Here is a 23,379-nt window from a genome sequence, read left to right as displayed (position 1 = left end):
CGGTTGTAATCAAATTTTAAAATAATAATAATTTGGCCCCCCAAAAAAGTGATAGGAAAACAATTCATTTTTCTAAACTGGACTATCTCCCAGAGAATTGTTTGGCTCTGTAGAAGATACTATAAAAAGAGAAGACAAAGTCCTGACATTAAGAAGTTTTACAACCTTACTAAGGAGATAAAATATGCAGGTATGGAAAAAATTACAGAATTTAAATGGTAATATACAACCTAGCGACAGATTATGCTACACACTCTCAATCTGTACTTTGCTTCCAATCTTCAAACTGGAAAAAGCAGAACAACATACAGACAGACCTGAAGTCTGAGACTAACAGGTTTTATCAACATAATGCTTCAAGCAGAGGGCTCATCTCAGCTATGTCTAGCACTCTGTAACACACAGGAATACAATGAGACCTCATTCAATATCTGGGGGAATTAACTCATTTAAAAATCTTTATTTTAGAGTAGTATATGAGTGGTGTCCAGTCACAGGGCTGCATCTGGAACATGTATTATACTTACCTCAGTGCTTCTGCATAAAAAAGATACTCCTTTAACTGATCTGCATAATGTTCTTCATCTTCTAAAATATCATCAATAGAAGACGCATACCTATTTAAAAAACATTGCAAATGTATATCTCAGAAATAACTAAATTTCCTTGTCAATTGCATTATTATGAACTTTCATCAAATCTTTAACTGTGGTCACTTTTAAGTCTTTTGTCATTTACAGATAGTTCTGGGTGTATTCTGATGCTTTTGCAAAAATGTTCCCATAAAAGGGTTTCATCTTCAAGGAATTCATGGAAAAGACTGACAAGTACAGGTTTCTGGTAACTGACTATACTACTGAACTGAATGAATAAGCATTTTCAGAACTCTAATGGAAAACTGATGAATTCATAAAATTGCTAACAAAAGATCAAGATAAAAAAATTAATTACATGGGACTGAGTGAACTGATCAGGATGATTATAATTTTTTTGACTTTCTGTTTGAATAAAAAAAATGTGATGTAAAAAAAAATTTTTAATAAATAAATAAAAATAAAAAACATTGCATAGAGTAACCTTTATCAGGACACAAAGTATTGAAGTTCTAAAGAAGGGCTATTCAAAGCGTGGTCCACAGACCATTTGCTACCCATGAGTGACAAAAGCAAGTACAGAAAGTGAGAATAAGCATTTAGAAACATTTAACAACTTTTTAAAATTGAAGTACAGTTGATTTACAATATTATGTTAGTTAGTTTCAGGTGTACAGCAAAGTGATTCAGTTATATATATATATTTCTTTCAGATTTTCCATTATAGATTATTATAAGATACTGAATATAGTTCCCTGTGCTATACAGTAAACCCTTGTTGCTTACCTATTTTATGTACAGTAGTTTGTATCTGTTAATCCCACACTCCTAATTTATCCCTCCCCCCACAGCAATCTTTAACTACCATGACAATGTTATTTTATTTACCTAATGTTCTGATCAGCAAGGTCTTAGAAATAGAAAAACAAAGCAAACAAAAAACGGTCCTTCTTAAGGTAGCTTAAGAAGCACTGCAATATCTTTTGTTCAAATATATTACAAAAAGGGCTACAAAATCTGTAGAAAGAGTAAGAGTTTAGTATAATTGGTACATTAGTGTTCCTGGTAGCAACTACATACAGTAATGCCAAAAAGTTACAAAAGGAAAAGTCGAGCAAATAAAGATTACAGAAAATTTTACAAGCCTTATTTTATTCTAATTCTCAATAGCAACCTCTGCTTTGATCTGGACAAGCCCTTCACGGTTGTGCCACTCGTTCCTGGCCTTGAGTCTTTCGTTGCACAGAAATGTGATGGCTTTCCACACTACTTCTCCAAATCCTACCATACGTATCTCAACACCTCTAGAAATCTTCCCAGACTTCTTTAGTCCTAGTCATCACTCTACTTCTGATCTCTTATCAAAAATTGAGGACTTAAATTTTATCAAAGAAATGTCTCTTGTGTTGGTTTTCTCTGATCACATTATAAATTCCCTAATGACATGGGCTATGTCATTTCCTACTTCTGTATGGTATAAGAAGCATCCTTTTTTCAAATTAATTCTGATTCCCTAGCATGGGCATAAAAGAAAAATATATTTTATGTCTCCAAGTCCACTTCCTGTAGACAAGTAAACAAGTTTACTGAATTCTAAAAACAAACAAAAATCTACCTTAATGCTCACTGAAAAGTGATGTGTTTACAGTATTTATAAAAGTAGGCAAAATATGTATTCTGTAAATATAAATTTACATTTGTTAGAGTGTGGAATTTCCCCTATGTGACTGAAAGACATCTTGAGAATCATTGTTAACAGTAGGAAAAACTGCCTTTAGTTCATAAATCTACAATTCTGGAAAAGTTAATGTTAAGAAAACAAAAAAGAAGATAGGTAGCTGGTGGCTTGAAGATAGGAAACATAGTGTAGGGATAAGCAGCACATCTTTGGGTAGAAAAGGGTAAATGGTAAAGATTTTTTAGATATCATTACTAAAATTAATTTTATTTAACATTTTAAATAAACCAAGTAAAGGGATAATCCCAAATTCTTGCAAATACTAAAAATATCCAGTCAACAGAATGCAGGAAGACTTAACAAAATGGTTGAAAAGCAGCTGGTCAGCTTATATAACAGCCCCCCAAAAAATAATACTTAGATAAAATAAATATATTTTTGTCTTTTTATTATTCAGTTATAGGAGTTCTTTATATATTATGGTTGGAAATGTTTACTCCCAGTGTGTGGCCTGCCTCTTCATTATCTTAATGGTGCATTTGTGTGTGTTTGTGGTAAAATATAATGTAAAATTCACCTTTTTAACAATTTATTGATGTACAGTTCAGCGGCAGTAAGTACATTCATATGGTTGTGCAACCATTACCACCATTCATCTCCAGAACTTTTTATCTTCCCCAACTGAAACTGTACTCCCACATTCCTTCCACCTCCAATGGTGTCTTTTGACAAGCAAAATTTTTAATTTTGATGAAGAACAATTTATCATTTTAAAAATATTTTTTCTTTTCATATCCGCTTTAAAAAATCTTTGCTTACTCGAAGGTTGCAACAATATTCTCCTATGTTTTCTACTAAAACCTGCAATTTTAGCTTTTACACTTATGTGTATCATCCAAACTGAATTAGTTTTTACATAAGGTGTGAGATATAGCTCAAGGTTCATTTTTTTCCATGAAGATATCCAGTTATTCCAGAACCATTTCTTGAAATGAACTATGTAAATGTGGATCTATTTCTGGACTCCACCCTATTCCACTGATCTCTTTATCTCAATACCTCCTGGTAACTATAGCTGTATACTAAGTCTTGAAATCAGGTAATATATTCCAGGCTTGTCCTTTTTCAAGACTGTTTTGGCTATTCTACGTTCTTTGAATTTACATATAAATTTTAGAATCAGCTTATCAATTTCTATTAAAAAGTCACTGGAGTTTTGATTGGGACTGTGATTTAGGAAGAATGGTCATATTAACACTACTGAGTCTTCCAATCAATCTATGAACATGGTTTAGTCTCGCCATTTATTTAGGTCTTTACTTTCTCTCAGCAATGTTTATACATAAAGTTTTCAGTGTAGAGGTCTTTCACATATTTCATTAAATTAATCTGTAAGTATTCTGTTTTGATGCTATCATAAATGGCATTTTTAAGTTTTTATTTTCCAATTGTTACTAGTATGTAAAAACAACTTTTTATATATATTCATTGCATATCATGCATTCTCATTAAATTCAGCTATTCCATAATATTTTTGGTTGATTCTTTATGATTTTCTACATAAAAGATCCTGTTAACTGCAAATAAAGAGAGTTTTACTTCTTCCTTTCTAGGATGTATGCCCCTTATTTGATTTTCTTGTCTTACTGCACTGACCAGGACCTCTACTACCATTTTTACTAGTTGTGGTGGAAGCAGACAACCTCGCCTTGATCCTAATGTTAGGAGAAAACACCAATATTTCACTATTAAGTACAGTATTACCTGTAAGTTTTAGACTGAGGAAATTCTTTATATTCCTAGTTTGATGAAAATTTTTACTGTGAGTAGATGTTGATATGCTTTTTCTACATGTACTGAAATGAACACATGGGTTTTCTTCTTTACTCTGCTAATATGTGAATTGAACGGAAAGATTTTTGAATGTTAAATTAATCTTGCATTCCTGAGATAAACTTCTTTAAGTCAAATCTATATACAGAGAGTACAATATAAATGCCAGCAAACTTTATAAAAACAGAAGAACAGAAGAATCACTAACACTTCACCACTAATGTCACCTCAGGTTCTACCTTAAATTCTCTGGGTACTTACACATCCATATGATGACCAGCACTCTGCAGTCCATCACCCATTTCTTTTTCTATGGCACTCCACTCACTAAGAAGAAAAAGATAAAACCAAAAACATCATGAATTAGATATGGAATATTATTAAATGGACTCTTTTACAAGGTTGTTTTCTAGCTAGCTTTTAAACAATGTATAGTATCTATTTTGGATTTATTTTCTGTGACTCAAATATGCTCCTTTCCCCGAAGTTTAACAACTAAATGCAAGTGAAGGCTTTAAAATATTAGTTCAAAAGTTTGTATCTGCTGCTGTTAAACGTGCAAAGAAAGTATCATACAAAACAGTTTCTGCTTACAGACAACTTTCTCAGCTAGGGTGCCTATTTAAATCAACTGTGGCGCTTTTAGAAACTATGAATGCTTACCCTGCTCTTGATCTACTTAATTAGAATCTCAGGGACAGAGCTGAGGCGTGCATATTTTTAATTACTACATGGATGAGTCTGATAAACACACATGATTACATGTCACTAACTTAATAGGTAACAGAAAAAGACAACTGTACAGAAATAGTAGGTGTACCATAAAACTTTGATAACTTGCACTAAAGTTGCATGACAGTCTACTTAAAACCACAGATCATTTTGTTGTCATTTCAGTGAAAATTCTTGAAATAAAAATTCCTTTTTATGGAAGATACATATGTATATTATAATAAAGGGGGAAATAAATCTATAATCCTAAATACTAAGAGATGACATAATTTGATATATTTCCTTCTAGTTCTTTTTATTTGCTCATTTTAATATGGCTAAGATCATGCAGTATATGCAATTTTGTATTATGCTTTTTCTATTAATAGTATTTCCCCACATTATTAAAATAACTTGTTCTCAGCATTATTTCAGATGGCAACTCATAATTTTTTAACATTTTCCTGACCATTCAAGATTGTTTCCAATTTTTCTGCTATGTATAATAAACACCTTCAATTGCATATATCATAAAAGGGAAAAAATTAAAACACTATGATTCTGTTAATCTGTAGTTTTTATACACTGTTCTTGAAATATCAGATTATACGCTTATAATACTAGAAGGGTAAAACCGTACATGGTTTTTAAAACTGTCAAGGAAGGAAAACAAACATAAATAAACATATCTCCTTCCGACAATTTTTACTCATATGTTTACCCTCAAAATAGTAATAGCAACAGTTAACCTTTTTTTAGTGCTTTGCTGTTTATAAAATGAATTTTTAACATCTCTAGCTATATTATCTAAAGCCACACTTCCAATGCCTACAAGACAATTCTGCTTTTATATACCTCTGTCACTTCAAATTCAACATACCTAAAGCCCAGCCTTCACATGAAAAACAAAGTCTAGGGGTTTTGGCAGATTACAGGCATAACCAGCCAAATCTGTAATGTAGCAATCACAGTTAACGCAGCTATAGGTCACGTCAACAGAATTAATGGACAGTCCAGATCAACTATCTATTGGATGTTCCACAGGTACTTCATCCATCTAATCTTTGAGCACCTTTTAATGTGCTACCAACTCAAGGTCAATATAACCAAATTTAATTCTTTTGTTTACCAAACAAGACTAAAAACTAGTTCAAGAAAGGTAAGACTTACACTTAATCATCTATTTACTCCTATTAAGTCATTTAGTGCCTGATAAATACTTGGCATTTATAGGTTGTCGGTAAAATGAAAGAATGAACCCATAAATGAATAAATGTGAGGAGGGAAACATGTACTGGGTTCTATGTATCAGCCACTACTACTAGGCACAAGACCTCTCCCCTCAAGATATACATAGTCTAGCCCTTGACTACTCAAACTGTGGTCTATGAACAGCATCACACCTGGAACTTGTTGGAAATGCATACTTGCAGGACTCATTCCAGATCTACTGACTCAGAATATTCATTTTAACAGTTCTCCAGGTGACTTGTATGCCTATTACAATTTAAGAAGCATCTGCTAAACAAAAGGTTCTAACTGGGGTCCAGGTATATGCCGAGGATTGGAACTAGAAAATGTTAACCAGTTTAGGGAGGGAGAGGAGGGAGAGGAGGGAGAGGAGGGAGAGGAGGGAGAGGAGGGAGAGGAGGGAGAGGAGGGAGAGGAGGGAGAGGAGGGAGAGGAGGGTGAGGAGGGAGAGGAGGGAGAGGAGGGAGAGGAGGGAGAGGAGGGAGAGGAGGGAGAGGAGGGAGAGGAGGGTGAGGAGGGAGAGGAGGGTGAGGAGGGAGAGGAGGGTGAGGAGGGAGAGGAGGGATCCATTAACAAGGAACTATTAAAGTATAGAAGGAGGGACTTCCCTGGTAGCGCAGTGGTTAATAACCCTCCTGCCAATGCAGGGGACATGGATTCAATCCCTGATCCGGGAAGATTCCACACACTGCAGAGCAACTAAGCCCGTGCACCACAACTACTGAGCCTGAGCTCTAGAGCCCGCATGCCACAACTACTGAAGCCCGCGTGCCCTAAAGCCTGCAAGCCACAACTACTGAGACCATAAGCCACAACTACTGAAGCCCGCATGCTCTAGGGCCTGCATACCTCCAACTACTGAAGCCTGCATGCCTAGAGCCCATGCTCCGCAACAAGAGAAGCCACAGCAATGAGGAGCCTGCGCACCACAATGAAGAGTAGCCCCTGCTCACCGGAACTAGAGAAAAGCCCGTGCACAGCAACAAAGACCCAACACAGCCAAAAAATAAAATAAATAAAATAAAAAGTATAGCAGGATTTAACATCAACTTTAGAAGAGGCATTACTGCTATCATAAAGTACTTAATGGATGGATAACTGTCACAGATGAACCAGCTCCAAGAGGGTAATAAATCTTTTGTAGCATCTGATGAAGACTATGGACCTTTTCCACTAAGGAGGGAAAATCACAAACAAAATTTTGCATGTAATTTCAGAGACTTCATGGATTAAAGACCTAAATGTAAGACAGGAAATCATAAAACTTCTAGAAGAAAATATAGGCAGAGCACTGACATAAATGGTAGCAATATTTTTTTGGATCTGTCTCCTAAAGCAATGGAAACAAAAGCAAAAATAAACAAATGAGATCTAATTCAACTTAAAAGCTTTTGCACAGCAAACGAAACCATCAGCAAAATGAAAAGACAGCCCATGCAATGGGAGAAAATAGCTGCAAATGATATGACTGATAATATCCAAAATATATAAATAGCTCATACAACTCAATATCAAAAAACCCGAACTCAATTAAAAAATGGACTGAAGACCTGAATAGACATTTTTCCAAAGACATAAAGATGCTCAGTATGCAAATCAAAACCACAATGAGGGACTTCCCTGGTGGTACAGTGGTTAAGAATCTACCTGCCAATGCAGGGGACACAGGTTCGAGCCCTGGTCCCACATGCCGTGGAGCAACTAAGCCCGTGTGCCACAACTACTGAAGCCCGCGTGCCTAGAGCCTGTGCTCCGCAACAAGAGAAGCCACTACAATGAGAAGCCTGCGCACCGCAACAAAGAGTAGCCCCCACTCACCACAACTAGAGAAAGCCACATGCAGCAACGAAGACCCAACACAGCCAAAAATAAATAAACTTATTTTTTTAAAAAAGATTATTAAAAAAAAAAACCCCACAATGAGATACCACCTCACACCTGTCAGAATGGCTATCATCAAAAAGAGCACAAACACCCAATGTTGGCAAGGATGTGGAGAAAGGGAAACCTTGTACACTTGTTGGTGGGAATGTAAACTGGTGCAGCCACCGTGGAAAACAATATGGAGAGCCCTCAAAAAACTAAAAACAAAACTACCATATGATCCAGCAATTCTGTTGCCGGAGGGTAGGTTCTTGTTTTGTCACAGAAATAATTCAGAGACGAGACACAGAGGCCAAGTAAGCGACGTGAAGATTCACTGAGCAACAGTATACTCTCAGGAGGGAGAGCTGGCAAGCTCAGAAGAGCAGCTGCCCCGAGCTCCTTTTGGCAAGCTGGTTATATGGGGTGTGAAAACGTGTGGAATATTCATCAAGGAGGGAGGGACTTTGGGGTAACTTCCTGGCTTTCACCCAAGTTCCACCTTTCTGAGAGGAGGGGCTGTTTTTGTCCTTGGTCTTCTCGGATCTGCCATGGTGTCAGGTGCAAGATGGGTACTGCTCTGGCTGCAATGTTAATTCTATTGTAATGAGGGTATAATGAGCAAAAAGTTACATTCAGACATAAGAGGTTCCCACCTTTCTTTGCCTCTAGGACCCTGTCATTGCAAGATGTATGGTTTCCTGTCATATGACCCATGCCTCTCTTCTCTGCTCATATCTGGCTAACTGCCTGCTCTAACAATTCCACTCCTGGGTTATAAATATGAAGAAAATGAAAACACTGACTCGAAAAGATACATGCACCCCAATGTTCACAGCAGCATTATTTACAATTTCCAAGATATGGAAGAAACCTAACAGACGTCAACAGGTGAATGGATAAAGAAGTGTGGTATATATATGTGCATGTATACACATACACACACACACACACACACACACACACACACACACACACACAAAATGGAATATTACTCAGCCACAAAAAAGAAATTTTGCCATCTGCAACAACATGGATGGACTTGGAAAGTATTATGCTTAGTGAAATAAATCAGACAGAGAACTGTATGTTATCACTTATACATGGAATCTAAAAAAAAACAAACTAGTGAATATAATAAAAAGAAACAAACTCACAGATATAGAGAACGAATAAGTGGTTACCAGTGGGAAGAGGGAAGGAGGGAGGGGCAAGATAGGGATAGGAAATTAAGAGGTACAAACTATTATGTGTAAAATAAACAAGCTATAAGGATACATTGTACAGCACAGGGAATATAGCCAATATTTCATAATAACTTTAAGTAATTTCAGAGACTTCAGAGAATCTGAAGTCCATCCTTATCTCCTAGCTTAAGGAATCTGAACTATAAAACCACAAAGGTCCCTCCTGCTCTAGTATTTTACAGTTCCATTAAGAAAGAAAGGAAAGAACTCCAAGAATGCCCAAGGGTCAAGACTCTGGAAAGGAATAAAAATATTATTACAACAAAAATAGAGGTACAGGTTCAGCCACTATGGAGAACAGTATGGAGGTTCCTTAAAAAACTACAAATAGAACTACCATATGACCCAGCAATCCCACTACTGGGCATATACCCCGAGAAAACCGAAATTCAAAAAGAGTCATGTACCAAAATGTTCATTGCAGCTCTATTTACAATAGCCCGGAGATGGAAACAACCTAAGTGCCCATCATCGGATGAATGGATAAAGAAGATGTGGCACATATATACAATGGAATATTACTCAGCCATAAAAAGAAACGAAATTGAGCTATTTGTAATGAGGTGGATAGACCTAGAGTCTGTCATACACAGTGAAGTAAGTCAGAAAGAAAAAGACAAATACCGTATGCTAACACATATATATGGAATTTAAGAAAAAAAAAAATGTCATGAAGAACCTAGGGGTAAGGCAGGAATAAAGACGCAGACCTCCTAGAGAACGGACTTGAGGTTATGGGGAGGGGGAGGGGTGAGCTGTGACAGGGCGAGAGAGAGTCATGGACATATACACACTAACAAACGTAGTAAGGTAGATAGCTAGTGGGAAGCAGCCGCATGGCACAGGGATATTGGCTCGGTGCTTTGTGACAGCCTGGAGGGGTGGGATAGGGAGGGTGGGAGGGAGGGAGACGCAAGAGGGAAGAGATATGGGAACATATGTATATGTATAACTGATTCACTTTGTTATAAAGCAGAAACTAACACACCATTGTAAAGCAATTATACCCCAATAAAGATACTAAAAAAAAAAAAAAAAAATAGAGGTACAGAACTAAATTTAGCTGCCCAATCTGGTGTTCATCAGGGATAGAGGCATGGGAGGCAAAGTCTCCAGCCCCAAGCAAGTCTGTAGTAATAAGTTTTATTTGTTTATACTTCCGTATATCGTTTCATTTAAACAAAGTTCCATGCTAAAAAAGGGTTTGGAAACCACTCTCCCCATTTAACCCCACAATTGAACAGATATTTAAAATCGGGCTCAGAGATCTAACGTGGTTTACTCAAAAGTCAGGCATCCAATGAGAGGCAGAGCTGAGATTAGAATCAACTGCCATCAGAGTATTCTACCTACTAATCCCAACCTTCACTTCCTTTTTTTGGCTTTCTTCATCAAATGAGCTCTTTAGGGAATTCCCTGGCGGTCTAGTGGTTAGGGTTCCGCACTTCTACTGCAGGGTACACGGGTTCAGTCCCTGGTCACGGAACTAAGATCCCACAAGCTGCATGTTACGGCCAAAAGAAAAAAAAAAAAAAAAAAGAGCTCTTCACCGCCACTCATCAACCATATGACCAAAAAATAAAAAATAAATTACAGAATCCTTCAGCAAAATACATCCTGTGCGTCTTTGAGCTCTGAGGTATATGACAAGGTTTGTATACCCCTGATCATGTTTACACATGACTCTGAAAAAATTTTCTTTTGCAGTTTCCTGGAATCCCTTGAAAGGAATTATACCATCTGAATCTGGGAAAGATGTTTTTCCTTGGTTGCTTCTATATGGATTCACAATCTATGAATTAAGATGAGTATTTTAAAATGTTCAATTAACAGAATATAACATTTTAGGCTATTAGCTCCTGACAGCTTTCATTCGCTTCAAAAACTTTAGTTACTGGCACTTAAAACTCTCTTTTTTCTAAGTCTTTTGCAGAGTGAATCCTGCCTGTGTATTGTAAAAAATAAACAGAAACCTCAATTAAATAGAGTTGGAAGACCAAAAGGGGGAGCTCTCATGCCCTGTGTCCACAGCAGAGCCCAAGAAGAAAGATTCCTCTTCTTTCCTGGCCAGGTCTCAGCCAATGAAAAGCCACGGAGACTGTTTACTCTAGCCCTCCCAACTTCCTTTTCCTCTCTATGAAAGCCTTCTCCTTCCCCTGCCCTGTGGGAACTTGCATGAGCCTTGCCATTGTTGCAGCCTGGAACTGCAATTCTCTGCTAAACTTTGCTGGAGAAATATCTGGCAGTCTATTTGTTTCAAGTCAACAGTGTTTGGTCCAATTCTTGACAGGCAGATCTTAAAAGTTCCTGAAACTAGTGAACATATAGACAAGTCCTATAAGCACCTACATGGAATGACCCTTTGGCCTGTCCTAAATTGAATCAGGTGCTATATCCAGGAGGAAGCTGCAAAAAGCCTAGGAACTCAAGAAGAGCAAAAAATGAACTCCCATACTTTAAAAAACAAAAACAAAAAACCCCAGCAACACGCAACATGAACATATTACAAAAATCTTCCCTGTTTCTTCTCTGTGCATCTAATTCCTGCTAATTTCTTACTTACAAGTAAGTTTAAGTCTTGTCACCTTTCCTTCCCTCTTTGACAGTCTTTTTCTACTCATAGCTCAATCATTTTCTTAATCCATTCTCTCACTTCAATCTCTCATTTAGCAAAAAGGCATAATTTTACAAAGTTATTGGATATATATAGAAAACATTTAAATTAAGAGACAAAGCTGATAAAATCAGCTTTATATTTCTTCCCCTCTCAAATTCCAAACCAAAGAACAGAAACACATTGAACTTTTTTCCAGTTATGTGACTCTCAAGCTCTGGATTTTTTCATTACTCTTTTTTTTGGCTGCGCCGCGAGGCTTGCGGGATCTTAATCCCCAGGCCCCGGCAGTGAAAATGCGAGTCCTAACCACTGGACCACCAGGGAATTCCCTGGATTTTTTCATTACTCTTATGGTCAGTGTAGTGCCACTGACCATAAGAGTAATGAAAAAATAAAAAGGAAACAAAAAGAAAAGATAAAAAACACTCATTACCAATTGGTACTACTCTGCAATCCTTTCCCACATTCCTAAATGATACCCTCATCAGTGCTTCTCAAACTGGGATACTTCATCTTGGATATCTGAAGCCATCTAAGCATGGCACAGTTTTTCTGAAGAACGAATTTTAAGTTTGAGGCAGGGAAAGTTATATATATGCTTAAATAACCATGGATGCTCTACAGAGTAAAATGTAAAATTTGAATAAACTGACAGAACTCAAGTCTTCAAAGAGATTCTGCACTTGCCACAGCTGCTTCCAGCCAATCCCCCAGGGAGTTGGTAAGGGGAGATAAAGGAGGATATGCAGTAGGATCAGTTTAAGAACTCTCTTCTCCATTAGTTTGAGACAGACTGCCCTATATCACTCCCCTCAAGCTTCCTAACCACAGAATCACCCCACCTGTTCTCAGCAGAGACACCTGCTTTACTAAGACAGGGGCCAGCTAAAGTGGCCTCCTGCCACATACTGCTCCTCTCCTTTAAGACAGCTCTGTGCCTTCCTCTCTATCTTCTCTCCCATCCACCCTCCTACCCTTGCTCCCCCTGCAAAAAGCCACCACCACCACCACAAAGAGGCCCTATACCCCTTCAAGAATAACCTCAGAGACTTTTCTTAACAGACTTATCAGTAACTTGCTGTCTTTCCTTCCTTAACCCTTTCCTGTCATCCCTAGGACCACTGCATTATATCACTCAAACCAAACTGCTCTCCAAATTAACACCGAAGATTTACCCACCCATTTCCCCTCGTTTCGACTAAATTCAATTCCTCTACAGTATAACTCCAACTTCTTGAAGTGCTCCCTTCACTTGCTTGACACTGCGCACTCCTCATCAATTTCCCAATGTCTCCCTCACGTTCTTTTTCTTTGCCTGACCCCTGAACACAGATATTCCCCAAGGTTCCGCCCTTGAGTCTCTCACAGACTTACCCTAACCCTCTAACATTATCACCTTAACCCTACATTAAATATCATTCTATTAGGATGTAACTTTTATATACAACTCATATTCTCACCAGCCTCTTACACTGCAGATCCAAATTTCCAATTGCTTAATAAAAATCTTTAAATCAAATGCAATCTATTCAAAACAGAACCCTTTAATTCATTCCTCAAACCTGTTATTTTTCCTACATTCTCTATCACAATCCTCCTAATCATTCAGCTGCCTGCAAATTAAATTTTGGTATCTTTAGCACCTACCATGGTAGCAGGAGATCAGCAAATGTGTGCTGAATGACTGAAAGAATCAATTGATAAATCTTGTCATTTATGTCTCCTTAATAGTCCCTACTGGCAATTGCTCTGGTTCAGGCTCTTGATTACCTGCTTAAATTACTTCAACCACCTGTGGTCTCCTTGGCTCACTTTTTATGAAATATTTTAGATGTAAAATGGCTTTCTGTTAATTTACTGAGTTAGCAGAAAGGCGAATCTGTATAATACTTATCATGAGACATTAATGCAAATAATTTTCTTTACAATTTGATTCAGCCAAGTGACCTTTCATCCACTTGCCTCTCAAATTAACACAAGTCCATTTATTATTTACAATAAATGTACTACTTTTGAGAGTGTCTGATTTACGTTAATTATCATATGAGCATATTCCCAAGCTTAACTAGAGTTCCAGTTTGAGTAGTAGTCTTAAAATCAGGGCTGACTCACGCATAGATCTAAAAGCAGGTAAGTCGCTCTTCATGCAGCTGACTTGAATTTGCCTTTCTTCCCATTATTCCTGTTTAGACATATACTCCTATCGTAGTTATGAAGAGTCTACATGTTTACAATATTAATAGGCTTCTCTTCATTAAAAACATCATATAATGCTGATATTGTCCCATCTTCCATTTGATCGACCAAGACATATAGATAACCTGTTACTCAAATTAAGTAAATATGTAGCCATATCTCGCACCTGACATTCAAATAAATTTCATATGAATCAAAAATTTATAAAACCACAAAAATGTAGAAGAAATGAAAAATCTATTTTTTTATAATCCATAGTGGGGAAGACCTTATTAAGATATACACAAAAGTCAGAGGCTATTACTTTATAAAGGAGAAAATCTAACCACTTACATGTTAACTGAATTTAACAAATTGAGTATTTCTGTATATCAAAAACCACCAGAAGGGCTTCGCTGGAGGTGCGGTGGTTAAGAATCCACCTGCCAATGCAGGGGACACGGGTTCGAGCCCTGGTCCAAATGCCATGGAACAACTAAGCCCATGTGCCACAACTACTGTGCCTGCGCTCTAGAGCCCATGAGCCACAACTACTGAGCCCACGCTCTAGAGCCCATGAGCCACAACTACTGAGCCCACGTGCTGCAACTACTGAAGCCCGCACACCTAGAGCCCATGCTCCTCAACAAGAGAAGCCACCGCAGTGAGAAGCCCATGCACCACAACAGGGAGAAGCTCACGCACCACCGCAGTGAGAAGCCGGCTCACCGCAACTAGAGAAAGGCCGCACATAGCAATGAAGATCCAATGCAGCCAAAAAATTAAAAAAAAAAAAAAAAAAAAGCCCCATACAGTTATTTACTGATAACAATATATATTGGAGAGCTGTTTTTAAGTAAGAAAAAAGCAAAGTAAAACAAGTGAACATAGCAATGTATAAAACATGCTCCCTTTCCATGTTTAAAAAAATGGGGGTGGGGGGGACTTCTCTGGTGGTCCAGTGGTTAAGAATCCATCTTGCAATGCAGGGGACACCTGCTCGATCCCTGGTCAAGGAACTAAGATCCCACATACCAAGGGGCAACTGAGCCCGTCCGCTGCAACTACTGAGCCCATGCGCCACAACTACAGAGCCCATACGCTCTGGAGCCTGTGTGCCACAACTAGAGAGAAGCCCACGTGCCACAACTAGAGAGAGAAGCCCGCACGCCGCAATGAAAGATCCCGTGTGCCACAACTAAGACCCGATGCAGCCGAAAAATAAATAAATAAATATTTTTTTAGAAAGGGGGGAGGGAGAAATGAATTTGTTTGTGTGTTAATATATACATTAATGGTGCTACATGTTACTAGAAGGATACACAAGTAACTCAGAAACTGCTATTAGTTGCCTCAGAGGAGGAGACCGGGGTGGTTGGCAGGCAGGAGGGAAGAGACTTTTCACTATATAAGCTTTTGTTCCTGTTGAATTTTGTGCTATATGAATGTCTTACCTATTCAAATATGTTAAATGAATTATTTTGATTAATTCAATCAAAAGGACTTAGAACATTAGCAAGGACATTTTTCTTACAAGAAGATTTGGATAATTAACTTCTAAAATGTCACAACTAAAATAATTAACACACACAAAAATTCACAAAAGAAAAAGCTCAAAAATAACCAAGATATGCAAGTTATCTACACAAGTAAATATTCTAATTTACACTAATATTACCTCAAGACTGAAAAATTCATCTTGCAAAAGCCTTCAGAAATTATAAAGTGACACAAAGAAAGAAAAGAAAAAGAAAATCGCTAACTCTATATGACAGTGATTTCCAAAGGAATCTTCTTGGGCATTCTGCCAAGAAAGTAAAAGACACCGCTCACTGCTTCAGAGCAGTTTATCTTTTATCTGCTCAATATACTGGACTCCCTTATTATTTTTTATTTAAACAAAGGCTTTACAGTGAAAAGTCTGAAGACTGCTACTACAGGACATCATTTAAAAATTAATCTTTTGCTTTCCAGAATCATATATTTTCAAGAATTATAGTTCTTAGGCAAAAAGCTAATTAGAGCTAGTTGTTGTTTATTATAAAAGTTTGCATAATGCTTACCTGAAAACTCGCCCATAATTCCCATGTACTTTATATACACCATACAGTCGGTCTGCTACTCTCTGGAATAAACAGTCGAAAGAAATTGCTATGAAGTCAAAGTTACATAAAGATTACTTAAAAAAAAGATTTTATCCTCATTTAAAATACATATATATATATATATATATGTATATATATATATACATGCTTAGCACAATAACCTTGAAAAATATGGAAAAGAAGCTTAAATCTCCCAAAGTTTCATCATGGGAGATAATTGTATTTTTTTAATTAACGTTTTAAAATTTCCTATACCAAGAGTGCTAATATTTTTAACCAGCAGGTTATTATTACTTTTATTTTATAAATTTATTTATTTATTTATTATTTATGGCTGTGTTGGGTCTTTGTTGCTGCACGTGGGCTTTCTCTAGTTGTGGCGAGCAGGGGCTACTCTTTGCTGTGGTGCACGGGTTTCTCATTGCGGTGGCTTCTCTTGTTGTAGAGCATGGGCTCTAGGCACGTGTGCTTCATTAGTTGCAGCACCCGGGTTCTAGGGCACGTAGGCTCAGTAGTTATGACTCGCGGGTTCTAGAGCGCAGCCTCAGTAGTTGTGGTGCACAGGCTTAGTTGCTCATGCGGGATCTTCCCAGACCAGGGTTTGAACCTGTGTCCCCTGAATTGGCAGGAGGATTCTTAACCCCTGCACCACCAGGGAAGTTCCCAGGCAATATACCTCTGTGCTACTTTATCAAGTTAATGCCTTCTAACCAACTAACATTAGATATTTCAGTAACAGTAGAATTACAATTTAGGTCACTGAGATAAAATATGTACTGCCTAGAGACTTCCCTCATGATCCAGTGGTAAAGAATCTGCCTTCCAATGAAGGGGACGTGGGTTCTATCCCTGGTTGGGAAACTAAGATCCCATGTGCCGTGGGGCAACTAAGCCCACGCGCCACAACTACTGAGCCCAAGTGCCTCAACTAGAGAGCCTGCATGCCGCAAACTACAGAGCCCACGCACCACAACTAGAGAAAGAAAAAAAAAAAACCCACGCGCCACAACTAGAGAGAAGCCCACGTGCCACAACAATGAGCCCAAGTGCTGCAACTAAGACCCGACGCAGCCAAACATTAAAATAAATGAAATAAATATTTTTAAAAACTACAAAAACAAAATAATGTACTGCCTAGCCATTCACACAAATTTTACAAAAGACAAAACAAAACACCATATGCAGTAATCTCCTTTACTTTCCCCCAAAGTATTATGGACATGAACTAGAAGATCAAAAGTCAATCCCACATAAAACCCTAAAAAAGAATTCCTAGTATATAATTTCCAAATGTAAACCCTGAATTTACATTCAACCCCTCTAGTTCCTTACTCAAACATGAGTAATTTGAGGAATTAGGCATTAACCATACAATAATTCTTAAACCTTTCAATACTTCAGCTTAAACTGAATGAACCACATTGTAAAAACCTGGAGCAGGCGTAGGAGGATCATAAAATGTTTTCCATCTCTCCTTGACCTGCTAGACTAGAGGGTAGCACACTACAGGTCCGCAGCTTGTTTTTGTAGTCTTACTGGAACACAGTCATACTCACTCATATTAGCACTGTCTATGGCTGCTTTCATAGCAGGGTTGAATAGCTTCAACAGGGACCATATGACCCAAACAGCTGAAAATATTTACTATCTGGCCTTCAGAAAAAGTTTGCCGACCCCTGTACTAGACTCCAATTTCAGGACAAAGTTCATAGTCTTTACTATGCTTGAAACTTTCCAGGGCTGTCCACAGACCTCTAAACTAATTTCTCTGGGATGTTATTTCCCAATTATTTTTTGAGAGCCCTACAGAGTGTCAAAGGTTGGTTGGTTGTTTAAAGTGGTTCCATTGTCAAGTAAGTCTGGGAAATACTGAGATTAAAATGTTTAACAGGTTTTTTTTCTGCAGGACTTTTTTGAACTTTAACACTATATACGAATCAGGACTATTGAGAGAGAGTTGGTTTGCAGTAGGGAACATGTTACAGGAATGGCATTCCAAAGAATATAAAATGGAAAATGTCACTCTAGAGTACTAACTTTTGCAGATCCTCGTACTTTTTTTTTTTTTTTTTTTGCGGTATGCGGGCCTCTCACTGTTGTGGCCTCTCCCATTGCAGAGCACAGGCTCCGGACGCACAGGCTCAGCGGCCATGGCTCACAGGCCCAGCCACTCCGTGGCATGTGGGATCTTCCCAGACCGGGGCACGAACCCGCGTCCCCTGCATCGGCAGGCGGACTCTCAACCACTGCGCCACCAGGGAAGCCCCGTACCTTTTTTTTTTGGCCGCGCTGCATGGCATGCAGGATCTTAGTTCCCCAAACAGGGAGTGAACCCCGCCCCCTGCAGTGGAAATGCGGAGTCTTAACCACTGGACCGCCAGGGAAATCCCTAGATCCTCATACTTTTAAAGATCAAACGTTCTCCTGACAGCTGAGCATTTTATCATCTACCTACGATATTAAGTATAGAAGAGAGGGAAAGAACTTGTTAAATAACCACATAAGAATAAAAACTAGAACAACTTAAATACAAAATGCATACACAAAATAAATGTTCAAAGAAAGTTTCTGAATCACCGGTATTTAAGTGGTTTTTTTTTCTTTAAATTTTATCACTCCTGGCAGCTGATACAAAAGGAACTTTTACCATGATAATTAGAGTTCTGGAAAATACTTTGGTCCATAGAACATGACAAAAAGAGGCAAGAGTTCTCATACTCCAGAAAGGTGAGCAACCACACAAGGAACTACTCTATTGGTGAATGAGGCAACAAAGAGCCACTCAGCAGTTGTTACTGGACCAGCAATGTTTCTGGCATGAACTACTCATGGAAACAAATTGTTCTAGCCAACCGAGACATGAGATGATTAGTATCTAGATCATCAGGCAGTGAGAGAAAAGATGAAGTGAGGAAAAATTATAAACTATAGACCAAAAAATATCATTTCTAGAGAAAAGTAAAGACAAAAATGGCAGGTAAATAAATCATGAATTATTAAAACCTGAAACCAGATTAATTCAGTGGTCATTGGTAAGCAAGAATCATGGTTCCAGGTAAAGGGGGCTATACACAATGATTTAGTCTACACTGCCACTCAATTTCAATTCTGTTGACAAGCCTTTCTTTTTGAAAAGTGATCGTCTGACAACTGACAGGGGAGGACTGACACCTAGCAAATAATATGACAACAGAAGAAATTTGACAGACTCATCTTATCATCCTCCCCAGTTCTGAATCATTTGCAACTATGGTAAGAATGTCTTCTCTATCCTCACTGAAGCAGTAGGGGATTAAATGTTAAAAAGGACACAAAGTCTTATGACAGTCTATTAGATAATCTTATTTGAAAAATCTGGACACATAGCTTTTCTTTTGAAGTATCTCCTAAGGAGGCAATGATTATGAGATTTAGGACTCCTGATACTACTGCCAAATTCTTTCCCAAAGGACCTGTATGTAATACTTTACACAATGCCACTGTCACCAAATATTTCACAAACACTAGATATTACCATCTTTATATATGACTACAAATTAAATGTTAAATAGTGCCTCAATAATTTCAATTTACATTTTTTGAGTATTAGCAAAGTTAAACACTCCTCCCTCCCTTTTAAATTTGATTTCCCCTAGAGAGGCAGCAAATATGGTTGTAGGAAGTAAGGGATTTGGAGTAAGACAAATGTGAATTCAAATTCCAGCCCCTGGGACTTCCCTGGTGGTCCCGTGGTTAAGAATATGCCTTCCAATGCAGGGGACGTGGGTTCAATCCCAGGTCAGGGAACTAAGATCCCACATGCCAAGGGACCACACATAGAAAGAAGCCCATGAGCCACAACAAAGAGCCAGCATGCCACAACAAAAGATTCCACGTGCCGCAACGAAGACCAGTGCTGCAACTAAGACCCAGTGCAGCCAAAATAAATAAATAAATATTAAAAAAAAAAAGATTCAGCTCCTTCTTACTTTAGGGTTTGACTTTTGAGAATTTATTAAACTACTCTTAGCCTTAGTATTATATCATTCTCTTGGAAATGTGGAAATGAACCTCATCATATGACTGAGGATTAAAGAAGATGACATTTGTAAGGTACCTGGCAATAAGCAAGGTGGCTCAATGAAAATCAATTCTCTTCTCCCTCAATCTACCTGAATTCACGTCCTCTGTCAATATACCATTTGTAGGTGGTTAAGAGCATGGGTTCTGGAGTCAGACAAAGGTTTGAATTCTGGCTTCATCATATCTATTTATAGTATAATATGAGGCAAGTTACTTAATTCATTTGCCTCTGCTTCCTAATCTATAAAATGGGGACAGTTAGAGCACCTACCTTCAAAGGGCTACTATCGGAATTAGTTAAGAATAACACAATATGTTTGGCTGATATACAACAGTAAATAAATATTAGATTAGCATTATTTTCCTTTTGTCTTCGTTTACGAAACATAGATTATCTCATCTGAGTCTCACAACTCTATGAATAACACACTCATTCATATAACAAATATTTATGTAGTACCTACTATGTGCCAGGCAGATATTCCCATTTTCCAGCAAAGAAAACAAACTCTGAAAGGTTAGTGGATTTGCCTGAAGGACCTGGTAAATGCCAGAGACAAGTTCTAAATCCAGCTCCTCTCAGTTTAAGGCCACCTGCCCTTTCTGGTTGTTCTGTTTTGACGTCTTAAATATTAACTCTTTAACCTGTTAGTCATTTATTTTTTGCCTTTTCTACTTTCAAAAGAATTCTCCTTGTCAGAAAAGATAGCCAAATAATTCTATTTTCTCTTCGTCTGTTAACAATTCATCATCTGTATCAAACAGTGTCTAAGCCTTCTTCTCCTGACACTCTGAATGCTACAAAAAAGCCCTCACTGTGGTGATTTCTGTGTTGCTCGCAGGCTTCTGTCAGTGTTGGGCTATAACCTTCCATTTTTAACTGTTATGTCACTGTCTATGACTAAACAGCCTTTCTCCTAATTTTAGAACAATCAAGATTTTAGCTATTCTGTATTTTCCATTGGCATTTATCTCATTTATACAGTCAGAATTTCAATTTCACTCACAGAACAAGTGCTGCCTTTCCTTTGAAGAGCTCAAACTGTCTTTTATGTCAATTAAGTTTCTGAAGCCTGTTTTCATAAAGTTTAGGGTAAATATATCAATACCCAGAATTCTCTTGTGTATTGTAAGCTCTCTGATGACAAGGTCATTTTTCTTTAAAGGTCATATTTCTTGTCAAATATACATTACTAACCAGTTCTCCCTGGCTGGTTATAATTAAATTCAAGAAGTAATTTATGTTACTGCTTTTTAAGATTTTTTAAACATAAAACTGTCAGCACGTACATCCATTTATTCATCCATTCAGTGAATATGTAGTGGGTGCCTACTCTGAGTCAGGCATTATTCTAGGGATTTGACAGTGAGAAAACAAACTCCTGCTCTTGGGAGCTCACATACACTAGTAGAGGAGATAATTAACAAATGAGTACAGAATACAATGTCAGTGTTGCTATAAAGACAACAGTGATGACAGAAAATGACAGACCGCTGAGCCTGCGCGTCCGGAGCCTGTGCTCCGCAACGGGAGAGGCCACAACAGTGAGAGGCCCGTGTACCACAAAAAAGAAAAAAACAAAAAACAAAAACCTTGAAAGAATAGGATATTATATGTAGATCTAAAATCCCACACTTAATTATATTCCAACAGTGAAATGGTAGGCCCTTCAATAAGATGTCAAAACAACCATATACAGACTACAGAGAAAACTATAGGCTAAAATTCTTCAAGTTATTTACACCAGAAAACATTTCACGTTTTTTTAAAAAATGCAATTTAGGTGATGAACACACCAAATTTGAATATAAAAATCAGTTATTCATCATAAATATCTTCCATTACTTAAAAACATAACGATTAAATGAGAAGCACTTCCTTTTTTTTTTTTTTTTTTTTTGTGGTACGTGGGCCTCTCACCACTGTGGCATCTCCCGCCGCAGAGCACAGGCTCCGGACGCGCAGGCCCAGCGGCCATGGCTCACGGGTCCAGCCACTCCGCGGCATGTGGGATCTTCCCAGACTGGGGCACGAACCTGTGTCCCCTGCATCGGTAGGCGGACTCTCAACCACTGTGCCACCAGGGAAGCCCAAGCACTTCCTTTTTAATGTCTGTCAAAAAGTTCTTGGGGACCACTTACAGCTCTGACTCGAAGAAGATGTGAGATGACAGACTGTAGTTCATCACTGTAGTGTTTTAGTTCTGTAAATCTCCTGAAACAGGAAACAAAACATCATTTTTCTCATGAAAAGTCAAAAACTGAAAGACAAAATAGCAGTTCCTGAGAATAATAAAACTGATTCTATTTAAATATTTGCTAGCCTTAAACATTTACACACCGATGCAAACTCAGAAAGTTCTAAAACAAAATAACCATATTTTCTCTAAATATTTTTAAAGCCAAGAAAAGACTTTATAATTTACACTGTGGAAATGAGATAGAGATAATATTTGTTAGTTTGAAAACAAAAAAACAGGAAAAAATTTATGGTGCTAAGAAAATCTTATGGTGCAACCATAAACTCATTGTCTCTAACAATCTTCATGCTGCTCAGTAATCTTTGTTTCTATAATCTGATGTCTGCCGTTCTCCATAAGACCTGAAACTTCTATTACCACCGTTCTTCCAGCAATGTAACACCTGACCTCACCCTCCTCAAAAATTTGTTTCCCTGACATCAGTGTTAATTTCTCATGATTTTCCTTTTACTCTCTGGTCATTCCTAAAGTCTCCTTTGCAGGACTCACTCCCTTCACTCATCTCTTATACCGCCAACTTTAGTGTGCAAAGGACTCCTGAAGTGTTTGCTAAGAGCACTACTGAGGGCCTCTCAGTAAAAGAGGGCATGAGTAACCACCACAACTGTACACAGGAATAAATTCAGGAATCTGAATTTATAACAAACGCATTCACAGGATTCAGATGCTGGCAATCCTCAGATTACACTTTGGAAAACGCCCTTCAAGCACTGGCTTCTTTAGGATTCAGCCCTAGGTCCTCAACCATTTTACAACCAATCTTGCAATCTACACACTCTGTGTGACTTATTCACAAAGCTTCACAATTATGATCTACATGCTGCTGAACTCCAAATATGTAACTCCAGCCCAAATCTCTCCTAAAAGCCATATCTGTGAAGCCAACTAACTAGCAGACATTTGTACCTGTTTACATATCCAAAGCTCAACTTATCTTCCCCTATCCCATCAAATCTCTCTCCTCTATTCCCTAGCAGTTTAAA

At 37.9% G+C, this 23,379-nt stretch overlaps 1 protein-coding gene across 1 annotated transcript in view; it reads right to left on the bottom strand.

Annotated features, from left to right (window-relative positions):
- The window catches only part of SNX4 (sorting nexin 4), a 62,954-nt gene that overhangs the window by 10,587 nt on the left and 28,988 nt on the right, over positions 1–23,379 (bottom strand). The window contains exons 7-10 of the mRNA XM_004278808.3: positions 22,278–22,350; positions 16,032–16,093; positions 4,366–4,431; positions 528–617 (exon numbers count right to left, since the gene is read on the bottom strand). Of these exons, the coding sequence (XP_004278856.1) occupies positions 528–617; positions 4,366–4,431; positions 16,032–16,093; positions 22,278–22,350 (291 nt within the window). The remainder of the gene's footprint in view (positions 1–527; positions 618–4,365; positions 4,432–16,031; positions 16,094–22,277; positions 22,351–23,379) is intronic.

Source organism: Orcinus orca, chromosome 5 (assembly GCF_937001465.1).
Source record: "Orcinus orca chromosome 5, mOrcOrc1.1, whole genome shotgun sequence".
NCBI lineage: Eukaryota > Metazoa > Chordata > Mammalia > Artiodactyla > Delphinidae > Orcinus > Orcinus orca.
The sequence above is the reverse complement of the archived record's forward strand: the minus strand, read 5'-3'. Positions and strand labels throughout refer to the sequence as shown.